Source organism: Thamnophis elegans, chromosome 2 (genome assembly GCF_009769535.1).
Source record: "Thamnophis elegans isolate rThaEle1 chromosome 2, rThaEle1.pri, whole genome shotgun sequence".
NCBI classification, from domain to species: domain Eukaryota; kingdom Metazoa; phylum Chordata; class Lepidosauria; order Squamata; family Colubridae; genus Thamnophis; species Thamnophis elegans.
Window position 1 is genome coordinate 147165827 of NC_045542.1, and position 20370 is coordinate 147186196.

General features: G+C 40.8%; 1 protein-coding gene across 3 annotated transcripts in view; it reads right to left on the reverse strand.

Annotated features, from left to right (window-relative positions):
- Nucleotides 1-8940: 8940 nt before the first annotated feature.
- LOC116502903 (E3 ubiquitin-protein ligase TRIM39-like) overlaps nt 8941-20370 on the reverse strand; it is a 28655-nt gene continuing 17225 nt past the window's right edge. For 2 of the 3 annotated variants that reach the window (XM_032208910.1, XM_032208911.1), the window contains exon 8: nt 8941-12336. In XM_032208910.1, the coding sequence (XP_032064801.1) occupies nt 11789-12336 (548 nt within the window). In that variant the 3' untranslated portion in view covers nt 8941-11788. Of the gene's footprint in view, nt 12337-15848; nt 19366-20370 lie in introns of those variants that run through there. The other variant, XM_032208912.1, reaches the window with a different exon arrangement.

Consider the following 20370-nt stretch of genomic DNA (forward strand, 5'->3'; position numbering starts at 1 on the left):
GCTATGGAAAAGAAGAATGGTATAGTTGTATACTTAAGAAAAGATATGAAAGCTGAATTAATAGAAGCAGATCCCTTCAGAAGATATATTGCTTTAGACTTAATCTTAGAAGGGAAAAAGACATTACTTTTGGGAATTTATGCTCCCAATCAACAGCAAGATAGATTCTATAGAAATCTTCATGCTAAATTAGTACAGTGGGACTATAGTTCCTGTATACTATTGGGTGACTGGAATGGAGTGATAGACACTAAGAGAGATAAGAAGATTTCCCGCCTAAATACCAAGATGCGAGCAAAGTTACCCAAATCTTTCTTTGACATTATGGATGATTTTGAATTGAGAGATATTTGGCGAGAAAGAAATGCAGAGGAATGTGACTTCACTTTCTTCTCGGACAGGCATCAATCCCTCTCAAGGATTGATTTTATTCTAACCACTAATGATTTGCTTTCTAGGGTCAAGAAAACAAAGATTGCAGCTAGGGTCCTTTCGGACCATAACCCAGTTTGGATGGAGTTGGGAAGGGTAGTGCAGGCAAGAAGGTCTTGGAGATTGAATGAAAACTTATTTAGATATGAAAAGTATATTAATGATTGTAAAAAATTACTATCTGAATATTTTGTTTTGAATATGAATAAGGGTACATCTATGGAATTTGTATGGGACGCAAGCAAAGCATATATGAGAGGAGTTTTGATGAATATAAATAAAACACATAGAAATAAGCAAGGGTTAAAACGAACAGAACTGGAAGAGGAAATTAAGAGAAAAGAGCTGGAGTTAACAATGAACCCAGACGATACAAAGGTTAAGGAAGCTATTAACATATTAAAATCTCAATTTGACATGTTGATCTCTGACCAGGTAGCTACTAATTTATTATATGCAAAACACAATACTTTTTGTAATGCAAACAAACCTGGCAGATGGTTAGCTTATCAGATTAGGAAAAAAAGGAAAACTCGAAATATATCTAAACTGATTTACAGAGGGAAGGAGGTGTTTCAACAGGAAGAGATTCAAAGGCTTTCTGGGAATTTTTTACAGAACTGTATAAAGGGGATAAAATTAATGGTTTAGACATAGACAAATATTTAGACAAAGAGAAAATACCTTCAGTTAGAGAAGAACACAGGCAAAAACTGAATCAACCAATAACCTCGGGGGAAATCCTGCAGGTAATTAAGCAATTAAAGTCAGGGAAAGCACCAGGTACAGATGGCTTGACAGCGGTTTACTATAAAAACTTACAGTTAGAAATGGTAGAACCTCTTAGAGAATTATTTAATATGATTCAAACGGAAGGTAAAGTCCCTCCATCTTGGAAGACAGCGTTTATATCTTTGATACCCAAAGAAGATCAAGATACTACTCAACCCAAAAATTATAGACCTATTTCATTACTGAATGTAGATTATAAAATTTTTACTAAAATATTAGCAAATAGGTTAATGTTGGTCACTCAACAATTGATACATACGGACCAAACAGGTTTTATACAAGGGAGACAGATGAAAAGTAATGTTAGATTAATTATTAATGCATTAGAATATTTGGGAAAGAACAACCAGATCCCTGCTGCGTTTATATTTTTGGATGCTGAGAAGGCCTTTGATCGAGTTAACTGGCAATTTCTGTTGAAGATACTGCAAAAAATGCAGATAGGAGATAATTTTTTACAGTCAATTAAAGCAATATACCAACAGCAAACAGCACAAATCATAGTCAATGGAAGTTTAATAGACTCTTTTCAAATTGGAAAAGGTACAAGACAGGGCTGTCCTTTGTCCCCATTATTGTTTATTATAACTTTGGAAGTATTGTTGAATAAAATACGGGGCTTGGATGGTTTAAAAGGGATCAAGATTAGGCAGCAAGAATATAGAGTCCGCGCTTTTGCGGATGATTTGGTCATAATATTGGAACAACCGCAGGAATCCAGTATGGTTTTAATGAATACGATTAATCAATATGGTCAAGTGTCGGGCTTTAAAATAAACTTAGGAAAAACCAAAATATTAGCTATAAATATGAATATTAAACAAAAGGAAGAATTAGGAGTGATGCTAGGATGTGAGGTAGTTAAAAAAGTCAAATATCTTGGAGTTAACATTTTAACTTCAAATGGGAAATTATATAAGCATAATTATGAACCACTTTGGCATAGCATACAGACAGAGATGAAAAAATGGGAGAAATTGCACTTATCTTTGCTGGGTAGGATAGCGGCAGTGAAAATGAACATTTTACCAAAATTTTTATTTCTTTTCCAAATGTTACCTATACTTAAAAAAGATGCGAACCTTTTAGAATGGCAGAAGGGTATCAACAAATTTGTGTGGGCAGGAAAGAAGCCGAGGGTAAAGATGAAAATAATGCAAGATGTACGTGAGAGAGGAGGATTGAAACTACCTAACTTAAAACTATATTATGATGCAGTGGCATTATCTGTAATTAGTGATTGGATTCATTTAACCAATGATAGAATATTGAACATTGAGGGACACGATCTGGTATTTGGTTGGCATGCTTACCTGTTATTCAACAAAAAATTGGATAAGAACTTTAAAAGTCATATTTTAAGAAATGCTTTATTGCGGGTTTGGAAGAAATACCAATATAAATTAAATGACAAGATACCCATGTGGGCAATTCCTAGACACGCAATTGAAAATATGAATACAGCACAAAAACAGGACAGAATTACTTACAGACAGCTTCTTACCTCGGAAAGGGGGGTATTACAATTAAAATCTTTAGAGGTATTAAAAGAGAAGGTAGTTCAAACATGGTTCCAGTATGGGCAATTACTGGCTAGGTGGAAAATAGATAAAAAAATTGGTTTTATTCAAGTTGAGGATAATCTGTTTAAACAAATAAGAGATCAAAGCTTAATGCATATAAAGAGGATATATAATGTATTAATACAGATGGATTCGGAAACAGAATTAGTTAAAGATTGTATGATAAAATGGGCTCAAAATATTGAGGAACCAATAATGTTGGATACATGGGAAAGAATCTGGGTAAGAAATGTGAAATTTACACAAGCTCAAAATCTGAGAGAAAATTTTTACAAGATGTTCTATAGATGGCATTTAGATCCTAAAAAGTTGGCTTCTATGTATCCGAATGTACAGCCTAAATGTTGGAGGTGTGGTTCTCTCGATGCTACATATTATCATATATGGTGGACCTGCCAAAAGGTTAAGGCATTTTGGATAAAAATATGGTGGGTCATGCAAAATGTTTTTAAAAGAAGGATAAAGTTTAGTCCTCAGTTATTTTTACTAGGTATATGTACTGACTTTACAGTGGTAGAGACCAATTTGATTCTGCACCTGATAACTGCAGCAAGACTGTTGGTGGCGCAATATTGGAAGAAGGAAGACTTGCCTACAATCCAAGAATGGACATTGAAAGTAACAAACTTAGCTGAAATGGCTAAAATATCGGCATATCTCAAAGATCATTCAAATGAGATATATAAACGAGACTGGAAAAAATGGATTGACTATATACAAAATAAATACGGGACTAAGAAATTCCAGTTAGCCTATGCTTAAGATCAGAAATGATTTAAACTGTTAAAAGTCAGTTCAGTAAGAAGAAGCTAAGGTCAATCTAGAATGTCATTAATTTCTTTATTTCTTTTTTCTCAATAGATTTTAGACTGTGTTAGTTAAAAATCCATACCGTGTACGGGTTCTGGGAAGTCGGGGGGGGGGGGAAGGAGGAGGGGGGGTGGGGGGGTGGAGGGAGGGAGGGGTACACACAACAAAAAAAAAATTGTACTTCAATGTCTTAATGATTGACAAATGATGACATATTTGTATTTTTTTTAAAGAAAAATAAAAAAGTTCTGTTCAATAATTATCTGAATCATTAGAAGAGTGTATAAAGGATACCTGAGCTATTGCCTGCAAAAGTGGATCTAAAGTGATTTTAAAGTAGTAAACAGTTCAAGGCGTCTTCCCTTGCACAGATTTTACATTTTGAATCTTGGTAACGTTCCCATTGAATTTTGGTAACATTCCCACTTAGCATTCAAAGGTTGTTTCGTGTAATCTCTCCAGTTTCCAAACTTGAATATAACTCTGTGCAACTCCAGATTTAACCAGTGAGAGAAATTTCTACTTGAGATATTTTTCCTTTTGCTATTCCAGCAGAAATAATGCTGTCTGAATTATAAATATTGCTTCTGGTTGGTTTGATATAGCTAAATTTCAACTATAGTGCCATAGAGATTACCCATGTTTTCCCCCAAATAAGGCAGAGTCTTATTTGCTTTTGACCCCCGAAATAAATGCTTGGCCTTATTTTTGGGGAGGTCTTACTATTTTTGAGGTGAAAGAGGTGGCGAGCATGGTCACCTCATGATTGCTGCTGTGTTACAATATTTTTCAGGAATGGCTTATTTTCAGGGGAGGGCTTATTTTAGTGCATGCGCTCAAAAGCCCCATTGGACTTATTATTCAGGGAGGGCTTATTTTCAGGGAAACAAGGTACTATAAATAATGTCATAGGCTGCTTTGAAATAGGCCTGGTTAAACGTTTTGAAAAATTGCAGGGTTTACATTAATGAGTAAAAGTAATAATATAAGTCTGGAGTCTCTTATCATGAAAAGAGAACAAAGCTTTTTAACATAACATGATGATTTTACAGGGATATTAAAATCACCCCGATGAAGATTGTTTCAGATTGATAACCAAGAGATAAATTCTTCAATAAATTGTCTTATAATCAGGATTAAACAAACAACTGGAAATTTAAATTAAACCAGGAACTCAAATGACTCTAAAACCATTGCAAAAGGACAGACATTTGCTGATGTTATTTTATAACTAAGATCAAATGGCCACCCTGATATTTTGGTCCAGGACTTGTAATAATTCATAACTCCCATTAGCAAAGAATTGCTTATGCTTAAACTACCATCCAGACTTAGCCACAAATAAAACAGATTGTTAAGAACTTGGATTCAAACTGCACTGAAAAAGTGACCTACCACTGGTCCTTACACATACAACTGCCACAGCATCCCCATGGTCACATGGTCAAAATGTAAGCACTTGGCAACCAGCATCTATTTACAGTGCTTGCAGCATCCCAGAGGCCTGTGATTCCCATGTGACTGTAGGAAGTTAGCACCCACCCCTCCCTCTCCTAGAAAAATGAAATATTTTAGGAAATATTAAAGGCAGAATATGATATTTCCCTGGATGAGAAAAGGAGAAATATGTTTTTAAAGACAAAGCAGCTTCCTGCCCCCACCTTTGTCAATGGGTCATTAAGACCCGAGCCAGTCTATTCTACATAACAAAAGTAGGATTAGCCCTCTACCTATCTCATCACATGGCACCTGGGAAAATTACATCAGCCAGCAAGGGTCTCAGGACAGCCTATAAAGTTAGCTAAGACCACCACCACCCGCCCCCTGGGAGTCTGACAACTAATCAGAATACATTTCTTACACCAGAACAGGTTCTAAGGTGGGGCCCAGGAGAAGGTATAAAACTCATAGCATCTCGGCCCTTTTTTCTTCTTCACCCAACATCTGGAAGCATGTGATCTCCCTTTTCACCCAGGAGCTCCAAGGCATGTGATCCTGTTCACCATTAAAACCATCTTTCCAAGCAGCTTCCATGTTTCCAGTGTCATTTCCCCCCACTTGGAACTGAACCCAGATGGACATTTCTTCCAACATGACCTTCCGAGATGGCTTCTGACAAGCCAAGTCAACGGGGAAAGGCGGATTTGCTTAAGAACCAATGCGATTCATTTAACAACTGCAGTGATTTCCTTGACAATTGTGGCAAAAAAATGCCATAAAATGAGGGGTGACTCACTTAACAACCCCCTTGCTTAGCAATGTTCCCAACTGTGGGAACCTCCAGTCTGTGTTTGCCTAATTCTAGAATTTCCGAATGTAACTTTCCCCATAAGAAGAGTTTGCTTTCTCCCTATCCTAATGGGCACAACTTCTCTCTGTGGCTGAGCTTAATGTTTGTCCTTGCGTTCCTTTCTTATCTGTTGAAGGACCCTTTGCTTCTCTGTAATAATAAAGCTCTATCTTCCCTTCTAAAATGGCATTGAGGTTTTTTTTCCCCACTAGCCGGAACATTTAACTCCAACAGATAATACATCCCAAGCTTTGTGAAAATAGCCAATATTTTATAAACATAATTAAAATTCGTGCTGCCTTGACACAGGAATGAGGAGAAAGAATGTGGTTTCTGATAGTGAAAGGACAGGGCTATTTAGCAAGATAAGATTTCCAGAAAATGAGGATATTTTTTGTTTGAATATGTATCAAATCATAAGAAGAAGCAGCAGGGCAGTATTGCTACAGAATTAGACAGGAATAAATACGGATAGGCACTTATGACCACAAATTGTTGTTAGTTGCGACCCATTGTGTCCGACCCATCGCAACCCCATGGACAACGTTCCTCCAGGCCTTCCTGTCCTCTACCATCCTCTGAAGTCCATTTAAGCTCACGCCTACTGCTTCGGTGACTCCATTCAGCCACCTCATTCTCTGTCGTCCTCTTCTTCTTTTGCCCTCCATCTTTCCCAGCATTAGGTTCTTCTCCAGTGAGTCCTTCTTTCTCATCAGGTGCCCAAAGTATTTGAATGACCACAAATAGACAGGGGTAAATAGAGTTAGTAGTATCCTCCCCCTGCCATGCCCACCAAGCCACCCCATGCCCACCACGCTCACAGAACCGGTAGTAAAAAAAAAGGAATTTCATCACTGCTGCAAACCATCATAAATAACACGCCAGTTGCCAAGCATCAGAATTTTGATCATGTGGCCACGAGGATGCTGCAACAGTCGTGTGAAAACTGTAATTTTTTTCAGTGCCGTTTTAACTTCAAACAGTCACTAAACGAACGGTTATAAGTTGAGGACCTCCTGCAAGGTGTAAACCTTTACTACTGCAAAAACTTGGATGTCTCTGGATTTTAGCATGAAAATTCTGGGAAGTTGCTGCTTGCCTAGCGAATGCTAATTCTTTTATAATCCATTAACTGTGCTTTTCTTTCCTCATGTGTTTGTGAATTTATTCCACTCCATCAAGTGTTGTTCTTCCCCCTGCTTCCCTTCATTTCCCAGCTAACTCTTCCCTTCATCTCATCCTGAATCAGAGCATGATGTGTGTATTCTTGTGTCTCTGTGTTAATGTTTGTATGAGCAAGAGAGAATAGACAATGTAAGTGAATGGGAATCTATTAATTCTCTGGTGACGATGGCATTGAGTCTGATTTGTCATTTCTATGGACCAAATCACTCCAACATCTTCTGATCTTTTACCTCTTCTCTGAGTTGCTTTATGCTCTGGATGGTGTCAGCCTGGATGGTGTCCAGCCATCGTGTTCTTTGGCTGCCTGGTTTCCTTTTACAGCTAACTCTTCCTAAGACAATTGTTTTCTCCAGTGAATTCCTATGCATGACATGGCCCAGAGAGGGAGAGTTTTGTGGTTTTTGCCTTCTAGTGTCATGCCTGGTCTTATGGGCTGCAGTACTTGCTTCTTAGTCACCTTCACTATCCAAGGAAATTAATTTTCTAAAAGGAATGTTGTTACACAAGGAGTTTTTTTATTCACATATTAATTTAATTAGTATTTATATTTTTTATTCTGGAGATTTTTTTAAAAAAAGAATACAATTCTTAGAAAAAATCCTAAAGTGGCATATCTCAGCTCATGGCCAGAATATTTTCAGCTGACCTTTCCATATCGTTTTTATAGCAATCCCTTTTGTTTCTTTGTTTTTTTTGTTTGTTTCAAACATTAAGTCTGAAATGGTCTGTGTTGAACTTTGATACTTTTGGCTCATCTCAAATCTTAAGTTAGAATAGAATAACAGAGTTGGAAGGGACCTTGGAGGTCTTCTAGTCCAACCCCCTGCCTAGACAGGAAACCCTATATCAGTGATGGCGAACCTTTTTTGGCTCGCATGCCAAAAGCGGGAGCGCAGGGGAGGTCGTGGACCCCCATAATCCTATGCGCGCGCAACCAGTGAGCCTCCCCATTTTCAGCATGCTTTTTTTGCCCTCCCCAGGCTCCAGAGGCTTTTTAGGAGCCTGGAGAGGGTGAAAACAACCTCCCCCACCCCCCAGACTTCCGGTTTGCTTGTAGGATTATTTTTTTGCCCTCCTGGAGGCTCCTAAACGCTCCGGCGAGTGAAAACCAGCCCTACGAGCAAACCAGAAGTCCATTCCTGAAGTTCTGGTTTGCCCGTAGGGTCGGCTTTTCACGCTCCGGAGCCACGAAAAATGGCCTCAAAAGAAGGCCAAAATCAGCTGCCCCGGCGCATGCGCATTGGAGCTGACAGAGCAAGGTCTCGCGTGCCGTAACAAATAGTTCCGCGTGCCACCTATGGCACGCCTGCCATAGGTTCGCCATGACGGCCCTATACCATTTCAAACAAATGGTAATTCCAACATCTTCTTAAAAACTTCCAGTGTTGGAGCACCCACAACTTCTGGAGGCAAGTTGTTCCACTGATTAATTTTTTTAACTGTCAGGAAATTTCTCCTCAGTTCTAGGTTGCTTCTCTCCTTGATTAGTTTCCACCCATTGCTTCTTGTTCTACCCTCAGGTACTTTGGAGAATAGTTTGACTCCCTCTTCTTTGTGGCAACCCCTGAGATATTGGAACACTGCTATCACGTCTCCCCTAGTCCTCCTTTCATTAAACTAGACATACCCAGTTCCTGCAACTATTCTTCATGTTTTAGTCTCCAGTCCCCTAAGCCTCTTTTTGCTCTTCTCTGCACTCTTTCTAGAGTCTCCACATCTTTTCTACATCGTGGCGACCAAAACTGAATGCAGTGTTTCAAGTGTGGCCTTACCAAGGCATTATAAAGTGGTATTAACACAAGTTACCCTGATACATTCCTATAATGAGAAATCATGGATAGCCCACTGTCAATTAAAACAATTATTTTTTTATTAATAATGTTAAAGCCACAATCTGATATTTTGCATTAAGCTGTGGGTTGCTGGAGAACTGCCAGTACAGTCATATTCAAAGCTCCACCTTACCGACTTTTGCATTCATGCATGTGCATACGTACATACAATAGCTTTAGAAGGCAAAGCAAATTAAATTCATCAGGTCTGTCTAATTCTCAATTCCCAGATGGACAACGACGTTTATATGGGAGCCATCAAAACAACACTTTGATTGTTTTGAGTCCAATCAGCCAAATACTAATTTGAGACTGGATAACTGAAAGGTTCCGGTAGTAATATTTTCTGACACTCAAGAATTTTCACGTTCAGTACAGCACTTGATGATATTATCTAATTGGACAATGGAATATCTGCACACAACCAAGCTCAGAAAGCAGTATTCAAAATATGGCCGTCGCTTCTGAACTGCCAACTCCTTCAGCTATTCAGGAAAGCTCCATGTGGGGACGCTCTTATTTCATTCACTCTTAAATCCGTGATGGCACACAGGGTTAAAGACACAGAGCTTGTAAGCTGGAAAGCTCACAGCCCAAGTTCGAGACCTGAGCGCCTCAAGAAGGAGCTCTTGTTCCTTGCCCCAGCTCCTGCCCACGTAGCAGCTCGAAAGCATGTAAAAGCAAGTAGATAAATAGGTACCACTTCAGGGGGAAGGTAACAGGGTTCTGTGCGCCTTTGGTGTATAGCTATGCTGGCTACAGAACCACAGAAAATGTCTTCGGACAATGCTGGCTTCTTTGGCCAAGAAACGGAGATGAGTAACATCGCCTAGACACAACTGAAAGGAGAAACCTTTACCTTTTTACCTAATCCTTGACTACCAAGCAATTTTTTTTCCATGTAACAATTGCTTGGAAAAGGCAGATTTTTTTCAAAATGTTCAGACTTAACTCACATATGCTGCTGAAGCTCAGAAAGGCCACTACCAGCTCTCCCAGAAGCAAGTAAGGTGTGCCTGGTCTTGCTCACCTCAGCACCTTCTATCCTACAGATGTCTCTTTTTGGGGGGGACATACAAAGTACTCAGAATTTCATGTAGAATTTGAAAGAGAAATTTAATTGCAAACATTGAGAATTGGTCTAAGGATCTTTGTTTTTTCCCATTCAGTTTTTTCATTTGGATTTTTTCCCCCTAGAACAAAACCTTGGAGGCTAAAATGAAGGCAGATGAGGCTCCTTATCAAGAGACTATTATTTTTGTTATGGTGTTTTTTTTAAATTTGGTCAAAGGGAAGAGAATTAGGTACACACAGAGGCACATATTTTCCACTGCAGTTATTTTGCATGCCGTTTAACCACATATCTGCTGTTATATTTTCCCGCCTGCATTTTTTTTGCCCAAAGCAAGACAGGCTTTCTTTCAAAAGTAGATAGCCTTCCACTGTTGCTGCTGGGTATATTGGGATTAAATTTGCCATGATATACAAACATTGGTCATGTTACATGGGAATCATATAAGCTGTCCCCTAACAAACACAGTGGGCAATAAATTAGAAAAGACTATTTTGAGAGCAATGAACATGGATCCTGTGGCCAGCAGGGTGATGGCACATCACTGCACAGGCAACCCAATTTTCCTGGACTCTGAATGTGCAAAGAGTTTTTGGCTTCTGTCCAATGTTCATCCCCTGAAGAGAGATGCGTTTGATTGGGGGGGGGGAGGTGGGAAGTTTTACACTGAAAATGCCTATTTTGGCTCAGCGGTACCTGTCAATGGGCGCTAGAGATTATACCAAAGATAGCACAGGACAGGAGATTATATTTGTGGCGAAGTCATTGGAAGACATTCAAATGCCATTGAAAGTGACTATATTTGATTTCTGATCCCTGTTTTTCTTTTTTGAATCTGGAGTTTCCCTGACTAGGCAAATGCCATAAGCCATTTGCCTCACCATCCGGGTAAGATGCTCAACACTCAACTTAGCTCTGAGGTTACGTAGCTGAAATATCAAAAATCTATGAGCCGGGAGAGGTTGTGCACTAGCCCTTCCAATACCATTGCAAAGCATTCGACTCGAGAAACACACCCGTCCAACGACACCACCAGAAAGCCATTCCTTCGGTAGCTAAATCAACATCATGATTAACTCAACTTTTCCCCGTCAAGAGGTTGCCTCTGCCACTTGGCTGCAGCCACAAGCGAACAACAAAGCTTCAGCGACTAATTGGTAGCTTTGAAGAATCAGCTTGGAGTGAAGGATGGCCTCAAGTTTCCTTGGTTTATAGCATCCTCACTATGCACTATAGCTTCCTCCTATCCTGCATCCACTCGGACTTGCTGGTAAAAACAGGCTGTTGAGAAATAATTTCCAACATTTATACAAGCCAACGTTAAAACATCTTTGTAACCCCTTCAAGGGGAGATTCCCCTCCCTCTACGGTGCACAGAAAACAGCTACCTTTCCCACATTTGACCAGCTTTGCCCACTGCCAATGCAATCCTAGGTGGCTCGTTGCCAAACACTAGACTAAGCTTCAAAGGTTTTCTTCCCCCAGATTTAACTGCAATCCAAAATTTCAGAAACTGAAGTTGTAAGATTACAGAAAAGGACAAGGTCTTTGTTGCCCCTTAACGAAGGTCTGCCTTCTCCAAACCTTTCCTAGCATTAAATGTTAGGTGTGAAAACCCTTCCCTTCTGTGATCCTTTGCTTCTTCTGGCTGGGGACGGTGTATCTTCTTAGTAGGCAGGCCACTGATATCCTGATCTCTTTCCCACGGAGAAGCTGAGTTGGAAAAAAAACTCTTTCTACATAATTCGAGGGCTAAGCGTAGCAAAGGAAGATGGGGATTTTGGTCATTTGCTTATTCCCAGTCCGTGGGCGGACGAAGGGTTAGGGGGGCTGCGTTCTTGCGCCCGGCCCGGATTCCTGGGTAGAAGAAAGGCCAAAGTTTCTCGGTAAAAATGTCGGTAAAAGTGTACATATGGGAACGGTCCGTCACGTTGTAGAAGGAGAGTTTGCCTGCCTCGTAGTCCAGGAAGATGCCCACTCGCTTAGGCTTGACACTGATGTGCAGCGGAGTAAAGGGGTTTGTGGTAGCCGCGTATTTGTCTCCATTGAGTAGCCGTACCCGCCAATAGCCAGTCTCTGGGAGAGAGGTTGTCTCCCCTTTACGGCTTACCGAGTTCTTACAAACCCCCAGGGCCCAATGAGTCTTTTCCCCCACCTCTACTTCCCAGTAGTGACGGCCTGAAGTAAAACCTACTGTGGCCAGCACACAAGGATAGATTGTAAAACGTTTCGGGCTATCGGACAGATCTCGCAAGCGCTGCTCCACAAACTTGACGCTCTTGCGGTCCTCGGAGACCACTAAGTTGGGGTGAGCTGTTTCCGTGTCGAGGGTCAAATCTCCTGCAGGGAAAATAAAAAAGGACATATATTCATCTCTGCCATTTCTCTCATGATTAGACTATTACAGTATATCCTCTCTTCATTTGGCTCCTTTTGCCCCCCCCCCCCCCGATTATTTGGATTGTAGCCATCAAAAGTCTTTTAAGATCTGGTTTTTGCTATCAATTCCCCAGCCTTCCTCAATAGCAACATTCAGCAGGTTCTTTTACACAATGAAATGAGGCTGCAAATAATAAAAAAAAAATAGCAGCATCCACAACCGATACACGTACAATCTCTAAATAGGCTTGGACTTCCATGGAGTCATCTTAATTCTCCATAGTCCAACCTTGGCAACGTATGGACTTCAACTCCCAGAATTCCCCAGCTAGCATGGCTGGCTGAGGAATTCTGGGAGTTGAAGTCCACAAATCATAAAGCTGCCAAGATTGGAGATCCCTACTACAGTCCTCACCCAGAAGTCACCTGGAAGCTACTTATTTCACTTTATAGAACAACAACTCTATGAAATGGAGAGCTGTTACTTTACAATTGCCTTGCCGCCTTCAACCTCTGGAAGCTGGCAAAATACCTTGCAACCTTCAGAAGCATAAGACTCAGAAAATAAATGTAAAACATTTGCCAGGTGCAACAGACACATTAGAGTGAGGACATAGAAGGTCCTCACCCACAGACAACCCCCTCCCCTTTTCAATGTGTGTTGTCAGCTCACAAAGCTTTCCTGACCTGCTCCCTAGTTGCCTTTGGCAGGGGGGTGGGAAATTGCACCTCACAGCTGCACTGAGGAATTCACATCTCAGTCAAAACAAAATACATCCTAGCCAGCTGAAGTCAAGGCCATCTCCACGGAGACCCGCAACAGCCAGAGGGAGTGACTTCTATGACCCATGAAGACCCATGAAATTGCTTCGTTGGGGAATGTGACTGGTGACCCACCGTGGAGTCAGAGCTGGCTTCGTGCCGACACGACGCTCCTAATAAACAACTGGATTTTTCTTGCAGAATGGCTTGCAACTCCTAATTTTATTAGAACATGGATTGGAACCTTGACGTGTGTCTTACTTTAGGAAAGTCGGGAGACAACTACGACACAAACTGGGTGGGGTGCAAGCAAGCACACAACTCTGTATACTCCGATCCCAATACCAAAAGATTCCTCACTTTTTGATTCTTTTTTTTAAATTAGAAATGCATTAGAAGGCAGTGCATCTTCTAAAGTACCAATAAAATATATTCTGCCAAGTGAATCCCAGTTACCAAGCTAGGAGATATTTTGGTCACTGCTTAGCAGATATTTTGATTTCTACCTGCTGTTTCCAAGTAGAATACAAGAGCCCAAGGAAGGGCAATGTGTGAGTTGTGCTGTTTGTGAGATTTGTTCAACTATTAACAGAAGCCAAACAGAGGTGTTAACTTAAGTATCAAAGGACACCAATCAATTCCGAATTCCACCAATTGTTTTTAAAACCAAGCATTACTTTTTTTAGATCTTTACATTCAAAAATTAAACAATAACAATCTAGGATGTTTCTATATTTTCAAGTAAATTGCTTGAAAATATTTTTCTTAAAGTATACTCCCCTCTCCACCCCCAAGACCCTGCTGCTAGTTTGGATGCCTTCGTTCCACATTACCTAGGAGAAAATGAACCATGGTTTGATCCAGCAAGGTAAAAACTGCTTATTTACCTATACTTTCAGTTCTCTTGAGTGGCCCTCTGTGAATTCAGAAATATAAATTATAGCAGCCATGCAGGCATTATGTTTGGATTATTGCATACCTAGGATTTTAAGCAAAAGTGTATCCTTATACCAATAGGCATCTTTAGATGCAAATGTCACCTGTCTCATCAATTTCAACATAACCCAATGATGCCAACCAATATGATTGGCACCAGAACAGAATGCACTGCAAAACTAGCAGATAAACCACTCCGATAAATAATTATGGGTAAGAAACACAGCTCTTCATCTGTGATTCACAAACACAATGATTTATAAACCTTGTACTTAGTGTAGAAGTAAGTGCTCAGAAAAGCTGAGGTGAGGAAAAGAGGAAACTTTTCTGGAGTTAATAACTAATAGTATCTCATAAACATTGATAACTGAGATGAAAGCTACTTGGCATTATGACTAAAAGTAGCATATTTGAGAAAAACAACAGAATGTGACACTGTCTTGATAAGGGGTGTCACACTTAAGGCCCATGGGCCTGATCCGGCCCATGGGGTACTTAGATCTGGCCCCACGGGGCCATCCTGGAAACAGTAACAGACTTGTCTGCAGTGCTTCTGCCAGTGAAAACAGAAAAGGACCAGCACACGGCCCGCCCGAGTTTTGTTTTCACTGGCAGAGGATTGCAGGAGGCTGTGGCAGCTGAAAACAGAGCTCAGAAGCCCATTTTCGTTGGCATCACAGGTGCCTCCAACAAGAGTGACGTTGAGCTGGCCACACCCACTCTTGCCATACCCATCTTGAGCCCCCAGGGTCAAACACAACTCTGATGCGGCTCTCAATGAAATCCAGTTTGACACCCCTGATCTTGATGAACTGACTTCACACTCAATTGCTTTGCTATCACAGAACAAAGCTTCAGAATTTCAAGAATGCATTTCCATAGCAGTGGGTCCCGTCCTTCCTTCCTTCCTTCCTTCCTTCCATCCATCCATCCATCCATCCATCCATCCATCCATCCATCCATCCATCCCTTTCCTGTTTTGCAATACAATACAATGAAGATAAAATCCTCTCCAGATTTAGGGGGTAGAATGAGTATTCTAAACTGTTGAATGTGTTAGTGAAATTATTTGGAAAGTAGGGAAAAATTCTTAGGGAGGTAAGCAGGGACGTGCAGTCACTAGAGGCAGAGGAGGCGGGGCCTCACCAGTCTCCTGAGGGAAAGGAAATAATTTTAAAGAATTTTTTTTAAATAATTAAAGCCAGGATAGTTGCTACCAGATTTCAAGTCACAGTGGCTTGGTGTCTGCTCTCAGTGTTAACGATAGGAGGAGGCCAGAGAACTCGGGGCCTCCTTTGCATAAGGATATTTTTGCCTTTTAAAAGTTAAGAAAGGGTTAAAAAGCAAAAAAAATTGTATGCAAAGGAGGCACTGATTCTCCCGCCTCCTGATCTGGGAGCAGCAAATCATGCCTGTGCAAGGGCACTTGAGCGACTGCGCAATTTAGCAGTTTCCATCAAGGGTGATTCTGGAGAGGTTCTTCAGCAGCAATTTCTTCTCTGCCCGGCATTTTCTACTGGGCAGACCTGGGTCTTGGCGGCAATGATCCCGGCTCTGCTGCTTCTCGGCGGCATACTTTTGGAATGTCCTTTTGGAATGTCAGTGGGGACGGAGAAGGCGGGGTGGGGGAGGCGGCAGAGCGTGGCAGCGGCGAGAAGCAACACCCCCGCTGCTGTGTCCGACAGGCGTCTCGCTTTTATGTCCACCATAAACACGAGACACCTGTCGGACACAGCGGCGGGGACGTTGCTTCTCACTGCTGCTGTGCTCTTGCCTCACCAATGGTAACCCTCACTGCACGTCACTGGAGGTAAGAAATATCTGGCTGAAGGATGCAGCTTGGAGGGAGGAACAATTCTCAGAGGAGATATTTCCCTTATCATATAAACTAAAGCAATTGCCACGAGGAAGGCAATTCTCCCCAAGGAATGATAAGAAACAAGTTTTCAGTTCACAAGGTTTAATGTAAATGTAAATATTGAAACTCCAGGCTAGAGGCAAAGATAGAGAGAAACTCAACAATCTCTTCACGAACAGTATTATCTCGAGAAAATGAAAGCACTGTCTCCTAAACATGGGTGTTAAGGTGACATTAACTTTTAACGAGGAAAAAGAGAGACTTGCAATGCTGGAGATAACAAAAACAATGAAGAATACAATGGTAACATGCTGCAAATTTCATGGTTGTCTGCCATACAAAGTATATCCTTTACAGGTAGAGTGTCTGTGTTGTGCAAAAGACTTCCCAACTGAAATCAAGTAAAAGTCAGGTCTGAATCTGCCATGCCATGTATTTGAGTGACAGCAAATCTGGGTATTTCATTCAGTCTTTATAAAGTTCCACGTTTTTGGTAGACAGATGTATGTGTTGTTATAGTAAACACAGGACCATGTAAACAGGGGCCAGTTGGGCTCGGAGTTGGCAATTAAGATCCGATCAGTTCTGTCTCTATGACTTGAAATATTCTGGTCACAAGGATGAGAGGGATTTTGGAGCCTCTTAACCAGCTGCAACACTAATGCAGGCAGTGAGTTTGGCTACAGTGGCAAATAGAACATCTGCTGGAGGAACAATGCTTTGAGAACTGTAACTACATCACTTCCATCCATGTAAGCAAGGAATGGCTTAGCCCATCCGATGGGCAACCAGGAACCTTAATCACTTTTTTTCATGCATCAGTTCCAAAGGTGTAGTGAGAGTAACAATTAAGGGGAGAACCTACTTCCTTCCAGCTCATGTATGTTACAGACTATGTGTTGCCCAACATGGAGTGTTCAGTAACACTTCCCAAAACAATTAGGTCTTAAGTAGCACTAGAGGTCTTAGCTTGTTGATGGGAAGCATCTTCTCTACTCTTTAACTATGATCCTTTTGTTCCTAGGAATAGACAATATGTCCACCATTTTATTAAGCAGGCACCCAGAAGCAGAGCTGGAGAGGTGGTTTTGATCAAATTGTGTGTCTCCTACTCAATTGTTCACTTACTCCAGGGAGGAATTCTGGGATGTAAAGTGCCATCTGACGGATGTTTAATATCTCTGCAACCAGTAGGAAGTACCAAGCCCCAAGCCACAAATGGAGTCTTGTAGTTTGCACTCTTGTGATTCAGGAGATGTAAAGCCACATGAGCAAGAATTGGTCTCATGGAACAGATGCCTGGGACCAGTATAGAGACTTTGTACCAACTTTGTCTGAAGTCAATCTCAACAATCTTAGCTCCAAAGAACTTTGGAGCCTGAGAGAATGAGGAGTAGGATTTCTTCTGAAGTTTAACTTTCAAGCTTATGTACTCAAGCAAGATTGGGACCATGCATATGCCCTACATTATTATTTTCTGGTGGAAACTATCAACAGCCAGTCAGTGTTTGATAACCATCTTCTCATGCTTGTAGAGATGTGTCACAATTGCTGTTATAGATATTGAAAACCACAAAGCAAGAGCTTAGCTGAAGGAGAAAGGTTGAAAATGACATTGATGTGAAAACATAAACCTATCAAGTCAGGTTGATGGATGCAAAGCACTGCCCTTCTTATAATGGTGGAAGGATAAAATGGAAGATATTATCTTGAATGTTGATGAGAGGAATGAGTTCATATACTTCACGTCAAGGATGAGCCCCAAGTTTCTATCCTTAGGGGCAACAACATAGCTGGAATAAAAATCATCATCCTTGACTTTTTATATACTGCAATTTGGTTGTGGTTCCATTCTGCTTGGAAATCCAGATCCTGGAGACAAATCAGGTTGTTTGTTCAGGGCTTAAAAATGTGAGATAAATCTTGAGATCCAATAGAAAGTTCAGTTCTCCAAGGGAAGGAAAAAGGACTTGGGTCTCCAAATTCTGTAGATCAATATAAGAGATCAGCTAAGAGGATCTAAAAGCATTTTCCAATCTTCTGACAAATTCTCTAGTAGATGTGCCATTGTACCGGTACATTGTCCTTTAAAGATGGAGACTGTGTTTATTTGGAAAGCCTGTGGTAGAAGAAGCTTCTACAATAACCATGGTACCTTAACCATCCCACTGTTACCATCCTCCAGTTGTTATTTTCCAATAAGTATATTTGATGAATAATTATTACAAGTGTGTATTAAATGTGATTTAGAAAATCCTAAATGATGGAGGGAAAAATGAGAGTGCCTGTTCCTAAGAAGTGGCAAAGGATAACAATGCAATAAATGCTAATGATTTTATAAAATGTGTTCGGAAAAGCCGCAACTCCTATTGAGGCTGTTCAGTATTTATCAACCTCTTACTCACGATCTATGTGTAAAATGCTACATGTACTGGAACATTCCTACAGCCATAAACTCCTATCTCAACGAGAAAACCCAGATACCCTCTGGGGATCTTAAGACAGATCATCTTAAGATCAAGAAAAAAAGTAACATGTATAAGATCTCTATATTCCCAAGAATAGAAGGGACAGCTTTCAAAGCACCGTTCACAATAGATTCTTTTCAATTCAATTGGTATGAAGAGGGTCCAGTTCTAAGGGATTGTTTATAATCGGTATCTGATGCATCTCGTTGCAATGTCCAACAAGTCAGCCAGCATTGATGGATTACAGTTGCCCTGAAAACCATTTTTTTTTCATTGTAGCAAAGTCCTGGTGAAACCTCTCACCATATTCATCACTGAATGCACCTAGATTTTGAGGAAAGAAGTCCAAGTATGAATGCAAAAAATGAATCTTCAATGACATGTTGTGCTTCATGATCTTGTATGCTGTAAGAAGTTTGTCAACCAGCTGAATATAGTTTGTTGCCGTGTCGTTGCCAAGAACATTCTTATCAACATCCTTGAATGCTTTCCAGGTGATTTTCTCTGGCTCCACTAACACACATCTTCAAACAATTTGTTACTGATGACATATCTGATCTGTGGAACAGCAAAAATACCTTTCCTAATCTTGACATCAGTTATTGTTGGGAACATTTGTCTCAAATAACGAAAACCATCACCTTCCTTCTTCATCATTGTCATAGCATCTTTCATCAGTCCGAGTTTTATGTGGAGTGGAGGCAATAATAACTGCTGGATCAACAAGAGGTTCATTGGCCACGTTTTTCAGTCCTGGAACCAAATCCTTTCAACGTGGCCATTTCTTTTTAATGTAATGTGGAATCTCTTGCACGGCTGTCCCAATTGCATATGTAACAACAGTTCATTGTTCAATTCCATGCCGCAGAGCCACTTCTTTTAGAATTTTACAGATATTGAAGATGTATTCATATCTTTCTTTCATATGTGCAGCATGGCCAACAGGTGCTGAAGGTTGTACATTGCCTTGGTGTAAAAACAGAAGATTATCTATAGAACGGTACATGATACGCTAAATTACAGGTTATTTTTGCAATTAGCAACCAAAAATCTATAAGATAACACCAGAAAGGTTTTTAAGGAGCAAAATTTTTGTTGTCTAGTGAAATCAATGTTCAAAATTTGGCAGACAAACAAGCAATTCAAGGTATAAGAAATCTGTTATGATAGAAACTAGGCTCATGAATCAATTAGGACATTTTTTTGGAAACCTGACACCAGGGGTGACAAACTCGATTTCGCTGACGGGTGCATCAGGGTTGTGTTTGCTCTCGGAGGGCTGGGGTGGGCGTGGCCAGCTCAACATCACTCGTGTCAGGGGCACCTGTGGTGGCCCAAGTGCTCCAGCAGCGAAAATAGGCTCCCAAGCTCTATTTTCAGCTGCGACAGCCTCCTGCAATCCTCTGGCAGCAAAAACGGAGCTTGGGAGGGTTGCGGGTGTCCCCCCCCCCTCCAACCTTTGTTTTCACTGTCAGAGACACTGCAGGCCGGTCCTTCGTTGTTTCCAGGGCAGCCTCACAGGCCAGATCTAAGCACCCCATGAGCAGGATCCAGCCCCTGGCCTTGAGTTTGACATCCCTGATATAAGCCAATGTGGCAGCTGGACTCTTGAGTTTTCTGAGGAAATGCTCTTTATTTACCAATAGTTTAAACTGGGTCAACATGAACAGTTGAATTTGCCTTCCCAATTTGGTACCTTCCCGATGTGTTGGGATAGCAAATTCCAGAATTCTCAGGAATACATCTGTAAAATAACAGATTGTGAGAGACTGATCTACACTCACTTTTGGTTTTTTGACAGCATTGTATGACAGATCATTAGAGGTATTGGAAGATCCAGTTGACCACTTTTCTGATTAATGCTCTTTGCCCCAAAGTATAACCCAAGGGATACACCACTCCTGGACTCCACAACCTTTCATAGAAAACAGATGGTTTTGCCTGAAAATGTGCCACATTCTCCAGAAACAT